This window comes from Grampus griseus (genome assembly GCF_964374135.1).
Source record: "Grampus griseus genome assembly, chromosome: 1".
Lineage (NCBI taxonomy): Eukaryota > Metazoa > Chordata > Mammalia > Artiodactyla > Delphinidae > Grampus > Grampus griseus.
This window is the reverse complement of record NC_139017.1, coordinates 46,875,050-46,901,834: the sequence shown is the minus strand read 5'-3', so window position 1 is coordinate 46,901,834 and position 26,785 is coordinate 46,875,050. Positions and strand designations below refer to the sequence as shown.

Genomic DNA, 26,785 nt, shown 5'->3' with positions numbered 1-26,785 from the left:
CGGGGCAGCTGCGATCACACCGAGAGTTGAAGAAACACCTCTGCTTGGGCCCTGACCCAGGGGAAGGCTGCCCACACACCCCTCTTTGCTACCCTTCCTATTGACAGGGGCTTTTGCACCAGATGGCTCTGCAGACACAAGGGGGGCAGCCAGTGGGCCCAGATTCAGAGGCCTCCCCCAGAGAACTGGGGAGCATAGCCCCATCTCTCCTCTTCCAGCACTGGTCTCACCCTCTTCCCTGATCTATACCCAGCTACCACCCCAGGCCATTGTCGCTCACTTCCTATCCCTCCCCTCATCGATGCTGGGAGAAGCCTCAGACTCCGGAGGATGCCCTGATCCCAGGAAGCACAGAGTAAAGGCTACACTGCAGGCTGGCATGGCCATGAGCTATCCAAGCCTTTTGACTTTGGGTAACATGGATGATCTAGGGCTTCCCTCTTGACAGTGTGACTTTGGAGTTTAGGATCTGGTGTCCTGGGATTTAGGCCAAACACAGTCCATGCTAGTTCTTAAGCAAAAAGCTGGACTGGCTCAAATACCTCTGGAAGGATGCACGAGAAAATCGGGCAGAAAACTGGGTGGCTGGGAGAGAGCTGTTTACTATATGTCCTTTGGGGCTTTTGCATTGTGTACCATGTTCACGTACTAAAGCAGGGGTCCCCAACCCCCAGACCACGGACTGATACTGTTCCGTGGCCTGTTAGGAACCGGCTTGCACAGCAGGAAGTGAGCGGTGGCAAGCAAGCAAAGCTTCATCTGTATTTAGAGCTGCCCCCATCGCTCACGTTACTGCCTGAGCTCCACCTCCTGTCAGCATTATGGTGTGTTGTATAATTATTTCATTATATATTACAATGTAATAACAATAGAAATAAAGTGCACAATAAATGTAATGAGCTTGAATCCCCCGAAACCATCCCCCCTCCCACCGGTCTGTGGAAAAATTGGCTTCCACGAAACCGGTTCCTGGTACCAAAAAGTTTGGGGACTGCTGTATTAAAGGTTCAGAGAGAGAGAGAGAGAGAGAGAGAGATATGGAATATTCTGTAATTTTGTAAATCTTCTACCTGTTGAATATAGGGAAGAGTCCTTTGTCTCGCTCCTCCAAGGCAGAAGGGACAGTGAGGCAGCTGCATTGGGGAGGCCTCATCTGGGTCCAACTTCAGGCTTAGAAGGGGCTGTCAGAGGCAGGTGGCTGCTTGGGGAGATTTTCCAAGTGTCTGAATGAATTGGAATCTTGCACTAAAAGGTGACACGTTGCTGAGTGCAGTGATCCAGGAGGAAGGAGGGGGGACCTGTGACCCTCTAGGCCTGGAAGGCCACTCTCCCATCTCATGGACAGTTAAGCCCCTCCGTACCAGAGAGGTCGACATGGGCGGGTCGTTCGGCCACCTTTGCACTGGGACCCAACACCAGGGGGCTGCCCTGAACCAGCACCCCGGGGGCCCAGTGTCCTTTCTGGTAGATGCCAGAAACTGCCTCCAATTTCCAGGTAATGTGTATTAGTCTTAGTACATTTGTTTCTTTATTTTATTTTTAAAAATATTTATTTATTTATTTTTGGCTGTGTTGGGTCTTTGCTGCTGCGCGCAGGCTTTCTCTAGTTGTGGCGCGCAGGTTTTCTCTAGTTGCGGTGAGTGGGGGCTCTTCTTCGTTGCGGTGCACGGGCTTCTCATTGCAGTGGCTTCTCTTGTTGCGGAGCACGGGTTATAGGCGCTTGGGCTTCTGTAGTTGCAGCACGCAGGCTCAGTAGTTGTGGCGCACGGGCTTAGTTGCTCTGCAGCATGTGAGATCTTCCCGGACCAGGGCTCAAACCCATGTCCCCTGCATATTGGCAGGCGGATTCTTAACCACAGGGGAGTCCCCATTTTTTTCTTTAAAAACATTTCTTTCTTTTTTGTTCTAAGTTCTTGCATTTATATCATGTGTTGAAGTTTGCACAGCACTTTCACATAGTATTACCAATGGCTCCCTGTTGCCCAAAGTCCAAAGCCTTAGTGGAATGTCTAGCCCTTAAATCTGCTTTTCGCCCCACATCTTGACACTCTCCCCTGCACACCCTGCATTCCAGCCTGTGCTGACCACCTGCTGCTCCTAAACAGGCTGTGCAATTTCTCGTCTCCCTTTGCTCCATTGTTTAGTGTTACCCCTTTCTCCTCCTCTGCCTGGAGAATTCTTTTCTTTTCTTTTTTTTTTGCGGTACGCGGGCCTCTCACTGTTGTGGCCTCTCCCGTTGCGGAGCACAGCCTCCGGATGTGCGGGCTCAGCGGCCATGGCTCATGGGCCCAGCCTCTCCGCGGCATGTGGGATCTTCCCGGACCGGGGCACGAACCCATGTCCCCTGCATCGGCAGGCGGACTCTCAACCACTGCGCCACCAGGGAAGCCCTGCCTGGAGAATTCTTGCCCATTTAGATCCCTAGGTCAAATGTCATTTCTTTGGTGAGAACTTTCTAGATGACTCTCTCCTGTTTGTGAGCCCTGAAGACCCAAACTTAAACCCTCTCAAGGCCACACCCATTAGGACGGCTATTACCAAAAACAAACCCCAAAAAACCTAGAAAATAACAAGTGTTAGCTAAGTGGAGAAATTGGAACTCTTATGCATTGCTGATGGGAATGTAAAATGATGCAGCTGCTATGGAAATTAACATGGCAGTTCTTAAAGAATTTCACATAAAATTAGCATAGGATGCAGCAATTCAACTTCTGGGTATATACCTAAAAGAATTGTAAGCAGGGACTCAAACAGATATTTGTACATCCATGTTCATAGCATCATTATTCACAATAGCCAAAGGGTGAAAGCAAACCAAGTGTCCATCAAGAGGGATGAGTGAATAAATAAAAGGTGGTATATACATATATATATATATATATATATATATATACACACACACACAATGGTACAGCCTTAAAAAAAAGAAGGAAATTCTGACGCATGCTACAACGTGAATGAACCTTAAATACACTATGCTAAGTATAACAAGCCAGTCATAAAAAGACAAATACTGTATGATTTCACTTATATGAGTTTCCTAGAGTAGTCAAATCCATAGAGACAGGAAGTGGAATGGTGGTTGCCAGGGGCTGGGAGAAGGATGGGAGTGGGGAGTCATTATTTAATGAGTTCAGAGAACTAATTTAGGAAGATGAAAAGTTCTGGATACGGATGGTGGTGATGGCTGCACAACGTGAGTGTACTTAATGCCTCTGAACTAGTTAATAGTTAAAATGATACATTTTATGTTATGTATATACATAACTGTCACCATTTACATATATATGTAAATATATATATATGTAACTTCTCAAGGCACTCAAGGTCCATCAGGGTCCTCTGAGCATTCCTATGCCCAGTACAATACTTGACCTGAACTGGTGCTCAGTAAATGTTTGTGGATATGAAAGGGGGTGCAAAGTTGATGGTGGGGGTCAGGTGCAGGTACCAGGCTGGCCCACATGCCAACTTCTCTCTTCCAGCACATCCAATTTTCCCCTGCACCTACTGCTCCAGTGAAGGGAGGGTTCTAGACATCTATCCAAAGCTGTGGGGAGACCCCTGGCCAGCATCAATGAGCGAGCTTCCAGGAATGAGAGGGACTTGCCCGCAACATGTACTATATAGGTCACACAAAAGGAAGAACTTCCTTTCATGATATAGTGAGACACCGGAAGTTCTGAGAGCCTAAAGCTTTGAAGGTCACACACCTACTTGTCTACATGTAGGTGTGGTCTTTTGAGAAAGTTGACAGATCAGGTGGTCTTCATAGGTCCTTTTCATCTCTACAATATTACAGTTTTCATAACCTGAAGAGAAACATGGGGGAAAAAGTTAGCTCCTACCTCTGTCATTTAATGAGCAAAACCAAAACAAAATGTGGGTTATGCCACATGTACCTCATATATTTAAGTCATTTCTCAAAAGCTTATACATCCTAGGATCCTAAATTCATTACTGCTTAAATGGCTTTATTCATTGCCTTTAACTCTCTGTCTTGGAGGAAGAGTCTTTGGAATTTGAGTAAGATGCAGGTTGCAGACTGTTTCCTTCTCCTGAGCCAAATGCAACTTACAGGAGCATTTAGGAACATGGACTTTGACATGAGCGGAAACAGCATGAGTTTTGAATTCCAGCTCTTCTGCTCTAGTGTGATGACTTTGGCCGGGTATTTAACCTTTCTGAGCCACAGTGCTTTCAATGATTGGAATAGCAGAAATAATACTAAGTACAGCCTGTCGAAAGGATTGAAAGAGATGACTGGTATGAATGTACCTGCTGCATAATAACTGCTCCACAGAGGCCAATCAGTATGTGTCAGTAACAGCTCAAAACTTGGCACGGGAATATTAATCTAGGGAATATTATCTCCCCCTTCATTATACAAAAAGAATGCAGAGGTGCAGTTATTATAGTAGTAAGTGGTAGAGGTGGGATTTGAACCCAGGACTTGATTCCGCCATGTTCCGCTGCCTCAAAATTATGGTCTCACGGGAAGCTGTTTATTCTTATACACTTAGGAAATCGCTACCCAGTCCCCCCCCCCCCATCTCTTCCTACCTTTCCTACCTTCCCACTCCCATTTACTCATCTTAAGTGAGGGATGGAAAAAAATTCCAGGGGTCAGCAGGTTACCAGACAAAGACCAATGACCCTTTGGGTTGACACACCCTGGTTGTGTTCCTGGATGGCAAATCCCCTTTACCTTTCTCCCTTCCCCATTTCACTATCCAGGCTGAATGCTCATCTGAATTGCAATGGACATGCCAGATACAGGCTAGACTGGAGGGGCAAAGCTTTTAATATGGGACAACAGTCTTGGGCTATCTTGACTATGATGGAATATTTACCCCTTTCCTCTCCATTTCCCAGACTAAGGCACAGAATTTACAGTTAGGCAACCTGTAGTCTTAATTAGTCCCGTTTTCCGTCCCTTTGGACCAGGTCATGTCTGTCGATGTGCTGAGGCTAAGTTTCTGTTCCCCCTTAGGTACTTCCTTCTTTCTCTTTCCCTCTGCTCCGGCTGCTCCCTGCTGTGGCATTAAACAGTCAAAGGATGGGGTGCAGATAAGGGCATTGGGGTGGAGGAGCAGAGCATTTCTTCCCCTCTGAGATGTCCTCACATAGGGCATTGCCCACAATATTTACTTTGGGTAAAATTTCTTTCTGTGGATCAGTCCCTAGCACTTTCAGAGATTTCAGAAATTTTGTGATGAATAATTCTTATATATCTGTCATTTTTGCTTTGGAGAATTTCTCAATCTCTCAAAGAAAAACTAGCCTATAAGATGAAGACTATCTCTCCCTGGCCTCAAGTCATTTTCCTTTCCAAGAGTGAGCTTTCAGTGAAGAGAGCTTTTCCTGTGAATCGTGCTGCCTTCGGCAGTAGTTTGTGTGCCCCAGCAATAGATACAAAGCCCACTTTATCTGTGTGCATATATCTATCCAACAGCTTGCGGATGATCGTATTTCATCAAGAGCGTGTTATCTGAAAATTTGCAGGAAATTCACCTCCATAGATTTTCACCCTTTGTCATCCATTCATAATGCCATATAACAGCAAAATAGGAAATTTTTACTCTCTGATGGTGGAAGGCAGGACGGGGGAAGCCTTGAGAAGAGATATTGCCATGGATTCACAAGTAATCCTATCATATAACACAGTCATGCAAATTAACACAGACCTATACTCTGTAACAGATTAGGTCAAGATTGAAGGAAATTGAGGTGTGGGAGATTTAAAGTTTATCTAAAATGGAAAGTATAGGCCATACCTTTTTAGGTCATTCCTGCCCAGAAATGGCAAGATACCATATTTTGGACATCAAGAAGGATATGTGGGTGTATGTCTGCTTAGGATTTAGAGTGGGGGCCATGAAAATGGACTTTGGGTCAGAAAGACCTGGGTTCTGTGCTTTGCTAACTATGTACCCCTAGGAAAGTTATTCAATTTCTCTAGGACTAAGTTTCCTCATTTTTAAAATAGATAAATGAGGATAACAGTACGTATCTCATAGGGTTGTATAACAGTTAGAATGGGATTTGGATGTGAGTGATAGAAAACTTAGAACATCAGTTGCTGTAATAAGAAGGACATTTATTTCTATTTCATATAAAGGCTGGGTAAGTTGTTTAGGGCTGATACGTTGGATCCAGGCTCCATCTTCTATGCATACTCCATGGATAGAAGGACATAGACTCTTTCTATCCTTTTGCTGTGTCATCCTCAACCTGTGGTCTCCAAATGCATGATTCAAGATGGCTGCTCAAGCTCCAGGCATTACATAAAAAAAAAAAAATTATTTATTGACTGCATTGGGCCTTAGTTGCTGCACGTGGGCTCTTCGCTGCAGTGCTCGGGATTCTCTCTAGTTGTGGTGCGCGAGGGCTCCAGAACTCGGGCTCAGTAGTTGTGGCGCGTGGGCTTAGTAATGCCCTGCGGCATGTGGGATCTTAGTTCCCCAACCAGGGACTGAACTGGCGTCCCCTACATCGCAAGATGGATTCTTAACCACTGGACCACCAGGGAAGTTCCTCCAATGTAAAAAATTACATTTTTATTCCGGCCACCAGGAAGGAGAAAAGAGGACGAGAAGGAGGAGGACTTACCTCTTTTCTCAACAGCTTCCATTTACAAGTCATGAACACAGATAGCTGTAATGGAGGCTGGGAAATGTAGTTTTTATTCCGGGCAGTCATGTGCTTAGCTAAATACTGAAGATTATTTACTATCAAAGAGGGGGAAATGGATACTGGCGGAAACAGCCAGCAATCTCTACCACAGACCCTCATGAGATTTAAATGAGACAATGGCAGGCTGAGCACAGTGTTGGGTATAGAGTAAGCACTCAATAATTGCCATCATTATCATCATCGTCACCGTCATCATAAGGAGGTGGCGAATACTCTGAAACTATGACAAGACATTTCCTTATTTTAACCTCATCTTTCTGATAAAGTCACCCATATCCACCTCCCTTTTTTTTTTTTTTTTTTTTTTTTGCGGTACGCGGGCTTCTCACTGTTGTGGCCTCTCCCGTTGCGGAGCACAGGCTCCGGACGCGCGGGCTCAGCGGCCATGGCTCACGGGCCCAGCCGCTCCGCGGCACGTGGGATCCTCCCGGACCGGGGCACGAACCCGTGTCCCCTGCATCGGCAGGCGGACTCTCAACCACTGCGCCACCAGGGAACCCTATCCACCTCCCTTTTAAGACACTATGAGCTTCACCTTTTATGAAGGTCAGACACCTTTATGTGTCCTTATGAAATAAAACTACATAAAAGGAAAGGAAAGGAATAATGAACCTAGGATTCAAGATAATGTTTATCTTGGCCAGAGAAAACAGAGGTGGGTTGGGGATGAATGAAGGAACCACCTAGTTAGATGTATGCTACTGTCAAAGTGCTAGTTTTCATTTTGGGTAGTGGATTCACAGGTGCCTACTGCATTATTAAAAATAACGAAGGACTTTCCTGGTGGTCCAGTGGTTAGGACTTGGCACTTTCATTGCCATGGCCTGGGTTCTATCTCTGGTCAGGGAACTAACATCCCTGCAAGGCGCAGCCAAAAAACCTGCCCAAAAACAAAACAAAACAAAACAACCAAACTAATAGCTAATTAAATAAAAGCAGAGATGGACCAATGACTCAATGATGAGGAGGATTATAATTAACCAAATTCTATGTACCTGAGGTCTTTCAATTGTCTTTGTGTGTACAGTATTCATGGCATATGTGTTTGCATGTCAATAGTAGACAAAAATAGTACTTTCTATTTGCATAGACTTTTAACTTTTGAAGTGCTTCTACATATCCATAAAAATTGTTCAAGTAGTTCATTACAGATGGTTGAGAGCTTGGTATTATACAAATAGGACTTTGGACTTCCATGTCCTAAGGAAAAATATTTTATTTTATTCTTACAATAGCTCTACAAGGGAGGCAGGACAGATGTTAACATCACTGTTGGACAGATGAGAAAGAGGGAACTGAGAGGGCGCGGGACTTGCATGAGGTTACATAGTTAGTTAGGACTGGAATGGAACTTAAGACTCTGCATCTCTTGCCCATCTTAGGTTCTTCCTTTAGCCCATCTCACTCCCCAGTTATTATCCATCCATTAGACATTTATTTCATGTCTGTTACATGCCAGGCACATTGCACTTATGTCTTTGTGTTGATATATGTATATGTTTTCTGGGTGCTGTGTGTGCAGCTTCTGTAATCTCTATGTACTGAGTCCTTGTGTGCCCCCTGGGCCTAACTGGTCCTTGTAATTCCAGAAGGAAGCCCCAGCTGTGGTTTCAGTTGTCTAGTTATTCCTAGGTCACTGGGCTGCAGCATCGCCCCAGAGTCCCAGCTAGATAGGAAGGCAGCTTTGATATCAGGGGCAGATCCCCATGCAGTGGGCACAGAGCAGAGGAGCAAGCCAGCAATGCCTCAGTCATTATAAGATTTACTATTTCATGATCATTTCTAGCTTTTGGGGAGTTCTCATGAACACTACCTCATTTAATTCTCACTCAGCCCTGATACTCAATTTTATTATTTTTCTCCTTGTTTCAGATACAAAGAGGAGAGACTTGAACTCAGGTCATTTGTCTCTAAATTCTGTTCTCTTTCCACTGTGTCTTCTGTCTCTGAAAGGGCAAAAAGAGCTTATCCTCTTTCTAGCCGTGTGGAGGGAAGCAGGTGAAAACTCAGTACCAGGCAGTAGGAAGCCACTGGTGACCCTCTGCAGAGGAAAAAAGACCAACTCTCAGCCCTGCACAGCCCCAGCCCAGCTGAGATGAGAAGCAAGGAGCAGGTGCTTCCACCTCCCCATCCCTGCGTCCTTCTCTCAGTCCTTGGGCTTCTCCCTTGTGCGCCTAAGGGAAGTGATAGTAGTGCTGCAGAACGGGTGAGGTGTTTTCCAATCTCTGTGGCCGTAGGCTGTCTTTTTATCTTTGAGGAGTCAGAGGAATGGGGAACTGTCTAACTTATCCACCCTCTAGCATGAGAGGAGAGCTTCCACCACCTGCTATTGCAGAGGAGAATCCCTCTGCCCTCACCTCTCAGACTTGTGTCAGTGCCACTCTCTTGATGCTGTCTGCTTGTACCTCTCTTCTCCCCCACAGATCAACACCATCCACCACTGCAGGCCTGAGCACGGCACCTTGCACAAAGTCAAGGTGTACACTAAATTAACTGTGCTCAGAAAGAGCGAGTATTTGTGTTAGGGGAATCATATTTCTTCTTGGTCCATGGAGTGGGCCCTGGAGTGAATCCCAGGAAGGGACTCTGCTGGGAGGGTAACTTCTACCTTTCAGGCTACCCTTCACTCCATCCTTGCCTGGGCTCGGTCCCCAGGGCACCTCTCCTTAGGATGTTCCCTCCTCTGCTTCTCCCTGAGCTAGGTCTCCCTGTACAAGGGGGCTCTAGAGTGTTGGGGGGACGTGCTAGGGGCCACGTGTGGCCATAGGTAAAGTCACATTCTCTAATTCAGCCTTATCAGTAATTAAGCTGAGGTTTTGTCTTCACCTCAGGCTTCTTGTCTTATTTCTGAGCTGTTTTACTAGTCAGAGTGGGGAGGAGGTCAGCAGGAATTTATTTCATGATCATCTCCCAAACCCCATCAGAATATGTATCGACACCCTCTGGCAGCTTAAATTTAGGGCCTCCCCAATCTCCTCCCCTGATCTGGGCTATGCTTAGGTCCAGCTAGATCCTTAGTATCTTCCTCAGAGACAGGGGGCTAAATTGGACTAGAACTTGGCTTCTTCAAAAATACCCATTTCTTATGGCTGTAGGTTTAGGGCCTAACTTTTCCACATTGGAAATCAGGACCTATTCCCCAGACCTTCCCTTTTTGGTACATTGTCTCAGGGAATTCTCTCCACACCCTATTCTTCCCACTGGGAGAGGTGCACAGAATTTGTGAGAAAAGAAATGCAAAACTCAGAGGAAAGTGTTCAAGTTAAAATATTCCATATTTGCCTCACCCTATTCCGAGAATGAGTGGCCTCTGTAATTCCAGGTCACCCCGGAGGTCTCATCTGGCGCATACTTGCTAGTCATCCCCCGCCTTCGAAATACACCCTCAGCTGCTGCTCTCTAAAAGAGCCAGACAATTGGAGAAAAGTGGATTATCTATCTGATTATGCAGCTACTTTCATACGCCTCCCCTTTCCCTTTGCGTGGCCCTGATTATTTAAGAACTAAGATTTCTCGGTCCCCGCTCCTTGTCCCCAGCCCCAGTCCCCAGCTTTGGCCCTTCACGCTCCGGAAGCCTCGCGTCCTCCCCTTTAAGGCCAGCCCCTCCCCCACGCCCACGCCTCCCCAGCTCCGTCCCGCCTCCCCAAGCCCTGCCCCCTCCGACCCTCCCCTTTAAGGACCGGCCCCGGACGCAGACGAGGCTGTGACGCGGCCGCCGGCCCTCGGGCTGGGTACTTTGTCGCGCGGCCGCTTCCCCCCCGGCCGGGGCCCCTCCGTCCCGCGTTCCACCGAGCGCCTGGCCCCCGGGGGGAGGGTGGGAGGGAGGGAGCAGGGCCGGTGGGCGCCAGCGGCGCACAGCGGGACCCACGGAGCCCCGCGACCCGCCGAGCCTGGAGCCGGGCCGGGGCGGGGAAGCCGGCTCCAGCCCGGACCAAACTTCGCAGCCGGGCTCGGGGTGGCGGGGAACCCGTCCGGAGCCGGAGGAGGGGCCCGCCGCGGGCCCTCCCGCCGCTGCTCTCGCGCCTACGGGCACCATGCTGTCCAACTCCGGTGCTGTTCCCCAGCCCGCCGCCGCCGCCGCCGCCACCGCACCATGCTGTCCAACGCCGGCGATGTTCCCCAACCCGCCGCCGCCGCCGCAGCCCCCCGCCCCGGCCCAACCTCACCCCCCGGCCCAGCCGCCGCCGCAGCCCCCGCAGCAGTTCCCCCAGTTCTACGTCAAGTCGAGCCTGCAGATCAAGAAGAACGCCATCATCGACGACTACAAGGTCACCACCCAGGTCCTGGGACTGGGCATCAACGGGAAAGTTTTGCAGATCTTCAACAAGAGGACCCAGGAGAAATTCGCCCTAAAAGTAGGTTTGGGGCCCGAGGGAGGGGAGGACGGGCGGATGGGGTCTCCCGGGGACACCCCTGGCACTCCGCAGCGGCCTAAGCTCTCGGTGGCTCAGCGTGGTCGCGCCGACGCTTTCCTCGGTCTGGCGTCGGAGCCGCGGAGGAGTGGCCGCGGCGGGGCTGCCCGTCCCGCGCGCGTGAGGGGTGCCAAGTGCGCGGCAGGGGGCGGGGGGCAGCGGGAAGGTCAGGTCCCGGCGGACCACACAGCCGAGACCGAGTTTCCGGTCACCTCCGGGTGTGAGTGGCGGGGACTCGAGAGGACTCGTGAGGACCCTGCCATTTTGGGTTTGAGCGGCATGCAGCCGAGTCGCAACGGTTGGCTTCGGGACCACTTCTGCTAATATTCCCCCTAGTCTCATGGAAGTGATTTTCGGGGATTGTGGTTCCCTATCCTCTCCTCCCTTCTTTCTTTCTGTGGGCACAAAAGGCCCATTACTCATTGAGCTGGTTGGTCGGTTGGTTTGGAGAAGTCGTATCTCAGAGGTTTATTTAGCCTCGCTCCTTATTTGGGAGCCGGAATGTGTGATTTCACTTCCCTGGGCCTTGCGAGTGCGGCTGTGCTGCCTTGGGGCGCGCCGGCCGGGGAGGTGCAAGGCTGGAGATTCCGCTGGGACACCGACCCCCCCCCCCATCCCCGCCGCGACCGCCCCGGGCGCGGGGGAGGGTTTGTTTTGATCCGAGAGCGTGCCCCCTCCTACCTTCAGTGCCTGTGAGGCTCCAGATGGGAGGCCAGCAGGCTCCTTCGCGGTGTCTGCTGTTCCCATAGCTCCATTGATCATTGTAAACCGGGTCCGTAAACCACGGCTTGGCCCAGTGCTGATTCCGCAAATCGGAGATGGCCACTTGAGTCCTGGACAAGGGCGATTGGTGGACAGAGGAGGGAGCGTTTTCCTAGAGCTGGGGAAAACCAACCTCTTTCTTTCTTTCTTTTTCTTTTCTTTTTTAAGGGGATCTGGTAGGGGGGAGAATGGGGATTTCAGTGAGAGTATCTACTTCGGAAGTTAAACAGAATGGACTTGGAGGTCTGATGAGTCGCCAGTGCAGTGTGAGCCAATGTTCAGGGTCATGAAAAAGGTTTTCCCCAAAGAGGGGTTTCAGATCAAACCACATCTCTAAAGGTGACCAAAAACGCCTTTTTCCCCTGGGGTGTCTTAATGATTGGAGGAGGAGAAAAATACTTCCTGTGTTATATTTTCTTTTCCCCCTCAATCCCTGTGGCTAGCTGTGTTTCAGCTATTCATACAAAACTCAGATATGTGTTATGGGTGGAAATGTTGGAATATATAATTAGATAGAATAAGACCCTGGTACTTGGGGGTTGTAGAAGACAAACATGTTCAACTTAACAGATTTTAAGGCCTCTGAAATTATTTTCTTGCTGCTTTCATCCTCCCTTTTGGGGGAGAACTTCAGCTAGCCTCAACACTGTCAGATTTGTTTGGTTTTTACTATAAGCTGTTGCTGAGGGCTTTTGGTTGTTTGATGTCGACTTTTGGAGAAGGAATATATCAGTATCCTGAACCCTTTAATACTTGTGCCTTAGACCGTTCTTTCCCTACTCATAACTGGGGGCAGGGAAGGAGAGTGGTTGTTTGACCCCGTGGCTCTGACCTCGGGGAGTGGAGTTGAGTGAATACTGTTTGACCACAGTTAACCTGTACTGTTGAGGAAGTGACAGACATTCTTTCCAGGAGAGTTTTCTATCCCCTCTGAGACGCCATCTGCCTTCACCCATCAGCAGTTTGGGGACACTGGCTGCTCATCTTCTTGGATAGCTGGAATATGGTATAAAGACTTCAAAACAAAAGCTCTCAACTTCTGCTTCTTATTCTATTTAATAGACACAGAAAACCACCCTCTAAAATGCTTTTGGGTGGCAATTCAGATTTCTATTGTAATTAATAGGAGAGAGATTTGGATTTTTTCTCCCTTTGAATGGTTTTGAAAGGAAAGATCCAGCAGTATTTTATTTTGTTTTATTTTATTTTTTTAACGTCTTTATTGGAGTATAATTGCTTTACAATGGTGTGTTAGTTTCTGCTTTATAACAAAGTGAATCAGCTATACATATACATATGTTCCCATATCTCCTCCCTCTTGCATCTCCCTCCCTCCCACCCTCCCTATCCCACCCCTCTAGGTGGTCACAAAGCACCGAGCTGATCTCCCTGTGCTAAAGATCCAGGAGTATTTTAAATAACACTCATAGTTTGTCCTTCTCAGGTTAGAAGTGGATGAAGATTGAAGTCAGAGTGTGTTTTGACAGGCAGCCTGCTCCCAGATCTTACAAGTTGACTCAACTGTTAAACTGTAGATTTCCCACATATCTTTGTGTAAAAACTTAATAATAGAGGAAGAAAGAAGGGATGAGGCATTCAGAGACTGATAACAGTGTCAACAGCGCTTCCAATATCCAAATACTGGCTGAGACATAATTATAGCTGTGCGGGGAATCTGGTTCAAAGAATTCTGTTCCAGAGACACACACCAAAGAGATTTCTAGATCTTGAATCTTGATTAACTTAACCATAGGTGCTGAGTACTGAAATGATTTTCAAAACCAGGAGTGTTTTGATTATTAAGCAAGGGAGGAAGATGTGGTGGGGCAGGAGGGATTGCCTCATCGGAAAGGTGCCTGAAGAAAAAGGGAGGAGACCTCTGCTCTACCCGGGGTGTTAGGCCATTCCTGGGGAGTTAGGTCAAAGAGCTGTAGAGCAGCAGCAGGGCCTGTCATGGGGGTTCTGATATCTGCTATCTCACAGCCCTGAGAGTTGGTGAGAGGTGGCGGCTGCCTTGATGCCCTGCTCCCTGTCTGTGGTCTGGTGACCTCTTAGTCCTATTAAATGTAATCAGTGCTTTAAAAAATAGTCCCGTTCCGCCCTGCTATTTCTCTACCTCCACCTGAGAGAGGTAACATTTACATGCTTTTTGGTGGATGCTATGACCTTGCCTCACCATCTCTCCTGGCTGCTTTTGCGAAGATCTGAGTCATACTTATACTTCTCTCAGAGTTGGAAGGGACTTTAGAGGTCATCTCATCCAACCCCCTCATTTTGCAGATGAGAAAACCAAGGCCCAGAGCAAAGGCTTGCTTGAGGTAATACAGCCATGCACTGGGCAGAACCAGGATTAGCACCCAGGACGCCTGACCGCTTCCCACTTGGGTACTGCACTGACATCAGCAGGCTTGGCCCTGGGACGGGCTGCTGCTCCAGAGCCTCTCAAGCCCGAGGAGCTACTGTCACCGCAGGCCCTCCTTGACTGTCGACCAGGGGGTGCTGGGTAGGGACTTCGGCTTCCCAGCAGAGGTTGCCAGAGTTGGAGAGGCAGCTTATAAACCAACTCAGCAGCTCCATGAGTTTTGAATCTTCAGTAACAAACTTTTTTTTTTTACCACACCCTCCCCTTTTTAGGAAGTGTTTGCTAGAAACCTTATTTACTAGTATTATTTTTTGTGCAAGAACATGAGAATTCTATTCACTATTTCTTTGGTAGGGACGCCTGGTCTCAGCTCACTTGTGCAGTAATTGGTCCTATTCCCTGTGGGGTTCCTCAGTTGCTTACTGCTTCATTGTGTCATGGTGACTCCTAGGTATTAGCTGAACAAATTTAATTAAAGCCAGCACCGTTGTCCCTCTCTGCCGTGTGACTCTGATTCGGTGAAGCATATTATTGCTTTACAAAATATAGAATGTTGTCATAACTTATCTCTGTTCGTCTTTCCGTTGTGTGGATTAGAGGAAACAAAGTACTGTTCCTTCTCCTTGCCTTTCTCCAGCAGTCCTCCCTCTCCAGGTGACTTTGTGTCACCGCCATGTGGCTTCCTTGGTGTTCTGAAGGGGAGCTGATCAGAACCTCTCATGGTTGAGAGGGAGAGCCGGGGCTCCCACATCCCCACAGTGCAGGCTGCACCCTCTCCAGCACGCCTCGTGCTGTGTACCGGTCAGGGAGCAAGAGAGTTTGTGGCTGGGTGAGGAGCAGTTTGCTGGATGGAATCACAAGGTGAGGAAAGTTTCATTAATCAACCAATCTCTTTTATCTCCACTGTTGTTACAGTAGTTAACAATTCTCTGAGCATCCTACCATATGCTTTGTTGTATGGAGGATACAGACATTGAAAGTGGCCTTAAAATTTTGGAGGTCAGGAAGCTTATTTGGAGAAGGTGAAATTAACAAATGTAGTCTAGGGCTGTACTGTCTAGTATGGTAGCCAATGCCCATGTATAGCTATTTAAAATTAGCTAAAATTGATTAATTAAATTAAGCTAAGCTAAATTTAAAAATCAGTTGTTAGCCACATGTCAGGTGTTCAGTAGCTACATGTGGCTAATGGCTACTGAATTGGACAGTGGAGAAGAACATTTTTGACCTTGTAGAAAGTTCTATTGTACTTTACTGGTCTAGGGGTTAAATTGTGTGGTTGGGAATAGAAGAACTTTGAAGAGGCAATCTGTGAGGACCGAAGGAGCTGAGGACAGTCTCTGAGGAATGAGCACATCTGCAGGAGGTGATGGTGGCGTTGCCCTCGGGGCAGCTGAGGGGAGAGTGGATCAGTTGGTAAGGAGCAAGTGGGGCTGGTGACTCAGAATTGAGCCTAACCGATCTTTGTGTTAAAAGCAGGTTTTAAAGTGTTTGAGGAGCATGAAGTAAACTAACAGGATGTTATAAAGAAAGGTTACAAATCTCTAAGGTTGGGGCTTGTGGTTTTTTGAGGGAAGGTGTAGCTTCTGGGTTCAGAGACCCTGTTCTTTGCTTTGGGCCCTACCCTGGTTGCTGTCTACTGCAGCAGGGCTCTTGACATCCACTGAGGCAGGATCAAAGCCGGGGCGGCTCATGGTTCTTTTTCACTTATGAATTCTGGGCTTTGATAGAGCTTGAAAATAATCTCCAGCTAAGATGTGGGATCAGTGGCTGACAAAAGGGGGAGAAAAGCAGCCCCAGGCCTCAGGACCAAATATTGATGGGTGCCTGGGAAATGAAGGGGTCCTTTTTAGAGGATGAAGGTATTGGTATTCATAATTAAGATGTTTTGACTGCTTGGAATCTGAGGAGTTGGGCCATCATCAGTTGACGATTTTATTTAAGAAGCAGGTGCAGGGGATTCTGGGAGAAGCCTGGAGGAGCCAAGCTTCACGACTGCTGGAGGCAAACTTAACCCTTGGCCACATCCTGGGGATGACGGAGGCCCCCTCCCTACCTGCAGAGCCCAGGGATGTGTGGAGTCTGTGCCAAGAGGAATGCCAGCCATGGCGGGGAAGACAGGGCATCAGTATCTGCATCTGAGTCCTCTCACGATTCCCAAGTGGCCCTCCCGTGCTCTGATGCAGGACTCTCCCTGGTAGTTTGACATCTGTGGCACAGGATTCATACTTTCCTACTCCCTCTCCTCTGCATGAGGCCTTCCCAAGGATCCTGTGGGGTCTCTTTTTTCCCCTCCTCCCTGTGCTGCACCTTTCCAGTTGCTGCAGTGTCCTGGACAGAAGTGGGTGGGCAGGGCAGAGCTGTTCTTCGTGTATGAAGGGGCTGCAGCTGCTCTTGGTAATGAAATAAGGCTCAGTGGCAAAGAGACCCACAACTCATAGTTCCTTAGAGCTCACAACACTCCCTGCTTATCTTTCTTGACCCTTTCCACCTCACCGAGGAAGAGGCTGGGCCAGTCCAGAAAGATTCAGTGGTATATCCAAGGTCTTACCTGGTATCAGCATCAGAGCCGTGTCTTGGGACCTGGTTCACTGGGACCTCCTCTTGGTCTGGGTTCCTTTGGTGTTTTGGTTGCTAGAGGTAAGAGTATGGGGATTGTGGAGCTGGCAGTGCAAAACTCATCTCCACTAACTGGTCACTAGGATCTTTCTACATTAGTCATCTTAGAAACGGGGACATTGGTATTGAGATGGGACCATGCCACTGAGCAGCTCGATGTACACCAGATATGTAACCAAAATCAGATTTTATACCTTTTCTAGTCCTTAGGGGAATAGTGATATTTTGTGTTTTAAGATATGTATGGATATAAATATCTAGGGATGAACCCGATACCATGGGTTATGTGCTAGATTCGAAAGAGAGAGAGAGAGAGAGAGAGAGAGAGAGAGAGGGAGAAAGGAAGAAAGATAGAGCTAGTCTTGGTGCCCTGCTAACTAGCTGTGTGACTTTGAACAGGTCAGTTAAACTTTCTAGGCCTCAGTGTACACATCAGAAGGTCAGGCTGCCAGTGGCTCCTGGGACACGGCAGTGTGGATAGTGGAGGGCTGTGCTGGAGGCAGGAGGCAGGAGAGCTTGCTGACTTGCTGCACGTCTGACCGTCGGCAGCGTCTGGGCCAGCCTGGATGCCCTTTTGATAGGCTCGCTGCTGCGTTGCAGGGCAGCTCCCGTCCACTTAATTAATAGCCATCCCTGACCAGCTGCGCCTTCCCTTGTGTGAAGACTTGGTGAGTGTTCCAGCAAGTGCCTCAGCAGAGAGGATGGACTGTGTAACTCAGTGGGGTGTGAATCCTCTCCTTCCTTGAAATCAGAAGAATCTTAGTGTTCTGGTGGCTCAGGGTAGAGATGGAAACTCTTCATTTTTTTTCGCCATCTGAAACTCCTTCCCGTTTGAAGTTATGGGGCCAAACATGGCTGCTGTGGTTGGCTGTGCAGGCTGTGCCCGGCACAGGGCACCTGGCTGAGGGAGGAGGAGGGCTCTAATCCAACTCACTGTCCATTTGTCAGGCTTTGCCTCGGTGTGTGACTGGGTCCATACAGATGGGTGCCTTCTAATTCACTTGGAGTTATAGTATGGGTTTGGGGCTGTTCTGAGGTGAGAGCTGGGGACTGATTCCCAGAGTTTATGGGGAAGTTAGGATGTACATCCAGGTACCACTTCTTACCCGTAGGACTGGGTACTAAGGGATGTAAGGAGAATGAGGAAGCAAGAGGAGTGGGAGATGCCTAGCGAGGTCTGTTTTCGTTTCTCTTCTTCCTGCCATTCAGGGCTAAAGCAGTGCTTTTAGCCCTGGAGCTTTGGACTGAGGTCCTGAGTGCCAGGCCACAAGACTTTGTTGGAGGAAGAGGAGACTGAGTGGAAGCGGGGATAGGGTTGTGCTCCCCTCTGGCAGTGCAGAGTTCTTGGGGGTCTTTATTCTCTGATCCGGTAAACACCTTAATGTGCCGTCTGCCAGGTTGTATAGGCTGGGACGTGGCTCCAAGGTCAACTTTATCTGTAATTGATGTTCCCTTCTAAGACCAGCCAAGCTGTGTGTTCATTCCGCCAGGAACCTGAGCTGTCCAGAAGGATCGTATGAAAGGGCATCTTACTCTTGAGGGACGTTTCCAGGCATCTCCATGGCCAGTGTCCATCCAGGGCTCTTCCAGGGAGGTGAGGAGTGAAGGTGAAGCCTTTTCTGTCTCCGGGAAGATGTGGCGAACATCTCTGTTTGGCTTATGTCCGGGATGGTTCTTTTGAACCTGAAGCAAAGGCGAAATCTCTCTAGTCACAGGTAGAGGGGCGTGGGAGGAGAGCCCTTGACGGCCCCGCCAGCTTCTCCACCTTCATGCTCCTGTGGGGCTCCTTACCCTCCCGGGCCCTCCCAGGAGGTGATTGAGTTGATCACTTTGCTGCCATTTTGATTATTCATATTGTTATGAGGCTCCCAGCCCACACTGGACATGTGTAACCGGGCCTCCCGCCCAGGGCCCAGGACTGTCACTCAGCCCCTCTGTCTACCAACGGCTAAAAATAAACCTGCCACTGCTGCAGTCTCCCCCCACAGCCAGGCCCTGACGCCTGTCCCAGGTCTTCCTGCCACACTGCTGAGCTGTGTCTCACACTCACTTGCACACCCTCCCCACCGGCCCCCTTCTCTTCCAGCCTGAGCTTGGTGGGTGGTTTGGGGCCAACTGGCTTTTCTGAGTGCTGCGAGTGAGCCGTGGCTGCTGCTTCTCCAGGTGTCGAGATTTATGTGTGGAGGCTCCGTGGAGCTCGGGGAAGGCTGAATTAGCCAGGGAGGAGGTGAGCGGGCTTGGCACCGTTAGACTGTGTGTGTGCTTGCATCCAGATCTGGCTTCCTCCAGACTCCACCCGCAAGCTAGCCTCCCTGGCAGAAGGAGTGTGGGGATGAGCAGAGGAGTCCAGCACGGCTGTTCCAGGCTCTCACCCAGCCACACGCCCTGTGGCTGAGGTGCTACCTGCCCCAGGACTCCTGCCCTGCTGCTAAGCTATACTCTCCACCTCCGAAGCATGGGGCTTCAGGTTACCAGATTCAAAAGTGTGACCTCATCTCTTTGGCTTCCAAGAATAACTGGGCCCTGGCTCTCAGGGCCTGTTTCATGAGTCAGGCCATGGCCCCTCTGGCCCTCCCAGCTCAGCCACCTGCAGGATGTCACAGAGAGCATGGGTGTCTTCTACCTCCTGACTGTGGGGGGCAGGGCTGTTGGTGATCTGTGTCCCTTGAGGTCCATCGAGGTGGCCTCTTCCCCTACTGCCCGGGGATCCTGGGGCACTATAGAACGAGGAGAGGAAACGGGCTCGGGTAGCTGAGATACCTATTTAACTGATAGATACTGGGCAGAGTATTTCCTTTAGTTGACTTTGACATTCTCTTCTTTCTGATTTTTCTAATCCTTGGGCAGGTGTTGGTACTAATCCTGTTGGATAGGAGGATTCTGTGTTTTCTGGTATTAGGGTTTATCTGGGAGAAGGAGTGCATGGGAGAGAGCCGAGGTAGGACTTGGGGGACCCTCTGCTTTCAGCTAGAGTTACATACCCAGACCACGTCTCCATGACTGCCTACTCCTGTCTTTCCCCCTGGGGCCTCATTTCCTCTGCAGGGAGAGATTTATCTGCCAAGGCCCATTGGCCTCTGGAGGGGAGGAGTTGGGTGTAAATTGCTAAGAGTTTATTTTTAACTCTGACAGAAGGAGTCCCTGTCCTTCGAGTAGCCATGCCCTCCCTCTTCTCTCCCTCTCCTGGGCCTCCTTGCCTGGCTTCTGTAATTCTTAGAGGAAGGGATTTTTAAAGGAAGGATTTTAAAGGCAGTCTTCACAGGAGCCTTAGGTGAGGGAAGCGTTTCTAAGTGAAGAATCTGCAGATTGCTCGTCATGCCTGATTTCTGCAGAGTTCAAAGAGTTGGGGGGTGGGGCAGGAGAAAGAGGGGGAGCCCTGGGCGCTTGGAGCCACGTGTGTGGAACTTAGAGCATCCTAGGAATGCAGGTGGCCTGGTGGAGGGCCCGGTGTGCCCTGGAGCTTGCTGCAGTCAGGCTGCTGCCTGGGGGAGCAAGGTCTTCTTGTACCTTTCGTTGTGCTTCTCTCCTCACTGGCCCCCGGATCTGCCACGGGGCAAAATGAGTGCGTAGAGTAACCTGCTTTGCAAACTCTCACGCTTACGGAAATGTCGTTTTGCTATTCCCTTTGACTGCCAGGCTCCCCAGCACCATATCCCTTCCACTGGAGCCCTTGTGGGATTCCCAGGGACTTCCTCGCTTCTGTGTCCCCTCCCCCTGGCCGCACTCCAGTCACCTGTGCTCTTAGGGAGGAGGAAGGGGCTGTGAGTTCCCCTTCCTCTGTGCCTCATCTCCCCTGCTATCATGGTCTCTTTTGGTTACCTTGCTTTAGATTTTTTAAAAGAAAATAAAATTGAGTTGGAGGTGTAATTAGAGAAGGAAGGGCTAGAGAGTAGAGGTGGGGGTGGGCTGGGCCTTCGAACATGTGGCCGACCCTGAGGACCCCGGCCTGGAATGAGGTCTTGCCCCCTCAGTTCCTTGGAGAGCATGGGGATTAGTTTACCTAAAGCCCAGCTCTCATCATGTAGCTTCCCAGCATAAACCCTTCCATGGGTTCCCTTTGGACGCAGAGTTCAGGAGATTTCCAAATCCTTCTCAGATCTCACCCCAATCTGGTTTTTTCTGAGTGTGTGCTGTGCCTCAGCTTAAGTGGTTTATATATGCTGTTTCCTTATGGGGCTCTGCTTTCCAGCCCCACACCCTCACCCGTGGCCTGTACCCCATTCGTCCTATGTCGCCCTTACCACCCCCACCCCATGCTTGCCGTCCCCAGCCCGTCTGTATCTGCCTCTTCTACCCGGTACACATGCTGCTCCTTCCTTCGTGAAGCCTTTCATGCCAGAAGCAGGTCTCCGCCATCCCTCCCTGTCACACTTGCCAAGACACTCTTACATTTTCTTTCACATTTTAAATGTATTTCTCCATGTGTGAAGTGGAGATATTGGATTGTAAGTTCCTTGAAGACCCACATCTCCATTATTTTTGTATCCTCTTAGTTCTATGTAGTGACTATATGCCACCATTAAAAAAAAAAATTCAGAGAGTATTTTGGCATTGTGCATTATACCTAGCTGCCTCACAAAGGTGTGAAAACTGAGTAATAGTGCATGCTGCCTACATAAGTATAAGGTACTAGCAGTGATCCTCAGGGTGGAGGGGGGTGGCCCTGGGTCAGGGGCAGTATTTGCCTGGGCTCTCTGAGAATGAGCCAGGGCTATAGTGAGGGTCCCCCTAAGTGTCTCTCCCTGCTCTTCCTCCTGTCTGCTAAAAAGCCATTCTCAGGACAGCCTTCTGGGCGTTCTTCCCTTTACCCACTCGGATCTGCTGACTCAAGCTGTCACCTTATGTTTCTGCTAACGGAGTTCTCGTTCTTGTAAGGGCCCTGACCACAGTTTCCCATTGATGCCTCTCCTCCTCCTCCCAGTTCCAGAGCCCCTCCTTTTCCTGTTGTGCTGTGGAGATGACCCTTCTGCCCCTTGGAGAACTTTAACTGAGGGAGGGACAGATGTGGAGCTTGCCAGCTCTCCTACAGTTCTTGGCATCTTCGCGTCAGCTCCAGACACAGCAGAGACACACAGATGCAGTCCAAGGTGATCTATCTGTCTGCTGGCCTTGTTCCTGTGTGTTGCAAGAGGACCAGTATTGAGCCTCATGTTGCTGGGACTGAGGTCAAAGGTTTGAACCTCGTGGGACCAGTTAATTCCATGCAGGGGAAACAGAACTGGACTGGCATGTGAGAGACCTACCTGGCTGTGTGGTTCTCAGCAGTCCTTGAACCTTTCTGGGCCTCACTTATTTTCTTCATTCGTAAATCTAAGGGCTCTCCTGTATTGAAGGGCTTTTTTCATTACTGCTGCTGCAACCCCACTGCTGGGAAAACAACCCGATGCTGGGAAAGAACCCGATGCTGGGAGAGAGGTGGTCAGCCCAACTTCCAGGGATCCCGGGATTGGGTGCCATCCTCTCTGTCCTCACTTTCTGCAGGCCAGTGTTCTTTCACCCTTCTCCGGGCTGTAGTATTTTTATTCATTCAGGCATTCAACCGATGTTTATAGACATGGATTCTTCTCTGTGCCTACCTCCTGTCTTCCCTGCTGACTGGCCATCAGGAGGCCCAGATGTCAAGATTAACCTAGAAGGTCGACTAGTCAGGGTCATCCCCTTGGGTTTAGACCCCTTTAATACCTCTGCTATATGAGATGAGAGGGATTTAGAACAATGAGGGTTGATTCTTTCTTGCAGTTTAGACTAGACCCCTGCCTTTCTAAGTGGGATTTGCCTTAGGGTGCCTTCTAGCCCTCTGAGATCCAAAACAACCCACTACCCAAGAAAATTAATTAGAAATGCCAAGAATGACTTTTGCCGCCTCCCTAAGGATAGTTCAGAACAGCAGAATGACTTTGATACCTACAACAATCTTCTGTCTTCTGTCTCCTTCAGATCACTGTTGAAAGCTTAGCAACACTGTGAAAGTTTCCCAGATTGGTAACAAGTCTTTATTGAGCAGATATTATATGTATCAGGCATTGTACTAGGTGTTTCACGTACACCCTTGTTAATCCTTAAAATAATACTGCAAAGTAAAAGTCCCCGTTTTACAGAAGAGGAAACATGTTTAGAATCATTCACTCGTTAGCAATTATTTATTGAGCACTTACTAAGTGTTATTTCAGGCTCTGGGGATACATCAGTGTACCAAGCAGACCAAAAAAAATCATTCACTCGTTAGCAATTATTTATTGAGCACTTACTAAGTGTTATTTCAGGCTCTGGGGATACATCAGTGTACCAAGCAGACCAAAAAAAAAAAAAAAAAAAAGATCCTGCCTGCATGGAGCTTGCATTCTAGCAGGGGGAGACAGACAGAATATAATCAGATAAATGTCCGATGGTGACAGGTACAAAGGAGAAAGTAAAGGAGGGGAGGAGACCCTGGAAGGCAAGGAACTCGTGTGTGGTGTTGAAATTTCAAATAGGGGCTCAGGGAAGGCTTCATTGTGAAGGCGACATTTGAGTGAGCCCTGGAAGTGATTGGGGTGGGGGCAAGCGGAAGGAATAAAAGTGCAGAGCCCTGAGGCTATTAATGATGGACGTGCCTAGCTCTAAAACCTGGCTCCCTATAGCTTGCAGAACTGCCTCTCTTAATAGTTCTTCCCTGACTCTGCTATAATTCAGTACTTAGTTGATTCACCTCTTTATTTTATCATCAAATATGTATGGAATGCTTATTTTGTGCAAATTGCTGCAATGATAAGATGGAAGTGCTGCCTTTGGGAACTTAAAATTTAGAGGAGGAGTGAGCACCTTTGTGTATAAAAGGAGTAAATCTAGACTGACCCCCCCAAATCTGGACTGTGTGCCTTCACATGTCTTCCCTCTTGACCCTCTCTGACAGAGGCAGTACCTCTGACAGAGGTAGTCCAGGTGGTCTGATTCCAAGTTTTATACATAAAGAGGTTCAGGGAGCCAGTGGTGGGAAAGTGGTGGAATCAGGGCCACAAAGGATACAGAGACTCAGGGTGAGCTCCTTGAGGCCGGAGGGGTCAGGGGTGCGGTCACTTTTGCCTGGTATGGACTCATACCTGTGACAGGGCCCGGGGCCAGTGCAGACAGAAGTTTGGCCAGTGGGAGGAGTAGTTTGAGGGACTCCACTGGGGCTCCCATCTTCTGTTTGCTGAGGGGGGAAGACCCAAGGTCTCCCTAGGGATGTTTCTGGTAATGGGAAATGCTTGGGATTACGTTGACTGGCTATCGCCTGGAGCCGGCGAGGAAGGGGGTGATGAGAAAGGGCTGGCCAGGCTGCAGCTGTGGCTGAGGCTCTTGTCCTCTTCTGGGCCCTCCCAGGGTTTCTCTTTTGCTCTGAGGAGTTGCATCCTTCCTGTGTTGAGCCTCCCAGGTAGACCAGTGGGCAGGTACACTCAGGGTGCTCTCTGAGCCCCAGCTCTGGCCATCTTTGCCTCCAGTCTCTCAGGAGCTGGGTGAGCGGAAGTCAGGGCTCGGGATGGAGCTGACCGTTAGTGAAGATGGGAAAGTGAAGCAATGGGTCAGGTCTGTTTTTTCCTGAGCATGTGCTGTGACAAAGGAAGTTGCAACATTTTTTTCTCTCTCTTTCTTTTTATAGAGCAAGAAGGGGGGAAAATAAGTCTTCCAGTAAACTTCAGAAAAAAGATCTGGTCTTTGAAGGATGGCTGTTCTCCCCCTCCCCCGCAGGGATTTTTTAGTTTGTAGTCTTTCTCCCATCCTTCCTCACCCGCCATCCCTGCCACCGTCCCTCTTCTCTGAGGGCCTGTGTCTCTGCAGCAGGCTGAGCACCTCTCCCGAGCGGAGGCAGTCAGTAACTTGGTCTGAGGGAGCCTTGAGAAAGCATCTTGTCCACTGTGAGTGTGTGTCCAGGCAGATGCTGGCAAAAGGGTCCCGAAACATGGCAGCAGGAATCAAGGCTGAAGGACCACACATGTGAAGCTGGAGTCCTTGGTCAGGTTTGAATTTGGCCTTTGTGCTGTACCTGGGCAGGAATCCAGTTGTGTTTTTTAGTGTGCAGATGATATATTTTCCTGATGAAAACTTTCGAGGTCTGGAAAAGTAGTGGAACTTTTTTTTTTTTTTTTTGGCGAGATTTATTTCTTCTCCCTTGGATTTCTGTACCCCAGAACAGCCAAAATGTTCCATTACAAACCAGCTTTGAGACTCCACCTTTAGTCAGCTAAGGGATGTTTTAGGTCATCCTTGAGAATGAGGTCTGCTTGCTCTGGGGAAACTGGGTGGTTTCACCAGGCAACAGGCCCCACTGTCCGGGATGGGGTGACGGCTGCTGGCACTGTTGGTGTTAATTGCTTTCTTGGGCAGAGAAGGGCAAAGCCCTGAGGGGTGAAGATTTTTGTTCAGGCTCTTTGTTCTCTGTACCTGTTGTCTCTGGTGCAGCTGTCACAGAGCTCCTCCTTTCCTGCTGTTTTCTTTGAATTTAATCTCCCTGTCATCAGGCCGGTCTCTTCAGGCTGGGGATGAGCTCCAAGAGGTGGTAGTGGAAGGAGCAGAGTCACAAGTTTCTTGCTTGTGTAAATCTCAGAGTGAATACATAAACCCTCTTTCGTAGCTAGCCGCACTGGCTGGTCCAGTAGCCACTAGCCACATGTGAGTATTTAAATTTAAATAATTAAATAAAGTTAAAAATTAGTTCCTCCGTAGCACTAGCTACATTGCAAGTGCTCAAGGGTCACATAGAGCTAGTGACTATCGTGTTGGGCAGCGCAGATAAGAGAACATTCTATCATTGCAGAATGTTCTCTCAGACAGTACCAGGCTCTGAGGTCATCATTCTACACCCTGGTAAAGATTTAGCGGAGCTGGAAGGGGATTTGTGTAAGAGCATGAGGAGAGGTTTTGGGGCCCAGTCGAGAGGGTAAAAAGAAGGTGATCATTTAGAAAGGGACTTTAAATAGTATTTTGTTTGTCTTGTTTAGGGCTGCATTCCAGCAGATGGTCATCTAGCCCAGTTGCTCCCAGCCAAGTCGACTGTCAGAATCACCTGTGGGTAACATTTGAAAATACAGATTCCTGAACTCCACTCTTTGTATCTTATTGTACAAGACTACAGAGGTGGTGTTCAGGAATGTGTGTTTTTGTCTGTGATAATTATCTGTGTTTGGCAACCTTTTGAATCTATTCTTAAATTCCTCCAGTGTTAGGGGAGCTTATCCCTTTTCAAGAAAACCTTACTCTTAAAATATTTTTTTTTCTGGTTTTAAAGTTTTATGTTTGGAGGTTCCTTAAAAAACTAAAAGTAGAATTATCATATGACCCAGCAATCCCACTACTGGGCATATACCCTGAGAAATCCATCATTCAAAAAGATACATGCACCCCAATCAATGTTCATTGCAGCACTATTTACAATACCAGGTCATGGAAGCAACCTAAATGCCCACTGACAGATGAATGGATGAAGAAGATGTGATACATATATACAGTGGAATATTAGCCATGAAAAGGAACGAAATTGGGTCATTTGTAGAGACATGGTTGGACCTAGAGACTGTCATACAGAGTGAAGTAAGTCAGAAAGAGAAAAACAAATACCGTATATTAACGCATATATGTGTAATCTAGAAAAATGGTACAGATGAACCGGTTTGCAGGGCAGAAATAGAGACACAGATGTAGAGAACAAACGTATAGACACCAAGGGGGGAAAGCGTGGGGGGTGGTGGTGGTGGGATGAATTGGGAGATTGGAATTGACATGTATACACTGATGTGTATAAAATAGATAACTAATAAGAACCTGCTGTATTAAAAAATATATAAAATGCAAAAAAAAAAGTTTTATGATCATCAAGTCAAAATTTAGTTCCCTGAAGTTGTATCATCCCTTGGTGCTAGTGGTGTTTTCTGGAGCCTCACAGAACGCATCAGTCACATCTTCCTCACTCGGCCTTCTG

The 26,785-nt window shown here is 48.6% G+C and overlaps 1 protein-coding gene across 1 annotated transcript in view; it reads left to right on the top strand.

Moving 5' to 3' along the window:
- Positions 1 to 10,604: 10,604 nt before the first annotated feature.
- Positions 10,605 to 26,785, top strand: part of MAPKAPK2 (MAPK activated protein kinase 2) — a 45,227-nt gene continuing 29,046 nt past the window's right edge. The window contains exon 1 of the mRNA XM_082664421.1: positions 10,605 to 11,051. Within this exon, the coding sequence (XP_082520547.1) occupies positions 10,731 to 11,051 (321 nt within the window). The 5' untranslated portion in view covers positions 10,605 to 10,730. The remainder of the gene's footprint in view (positions 11,052 to 26,785) is intronic.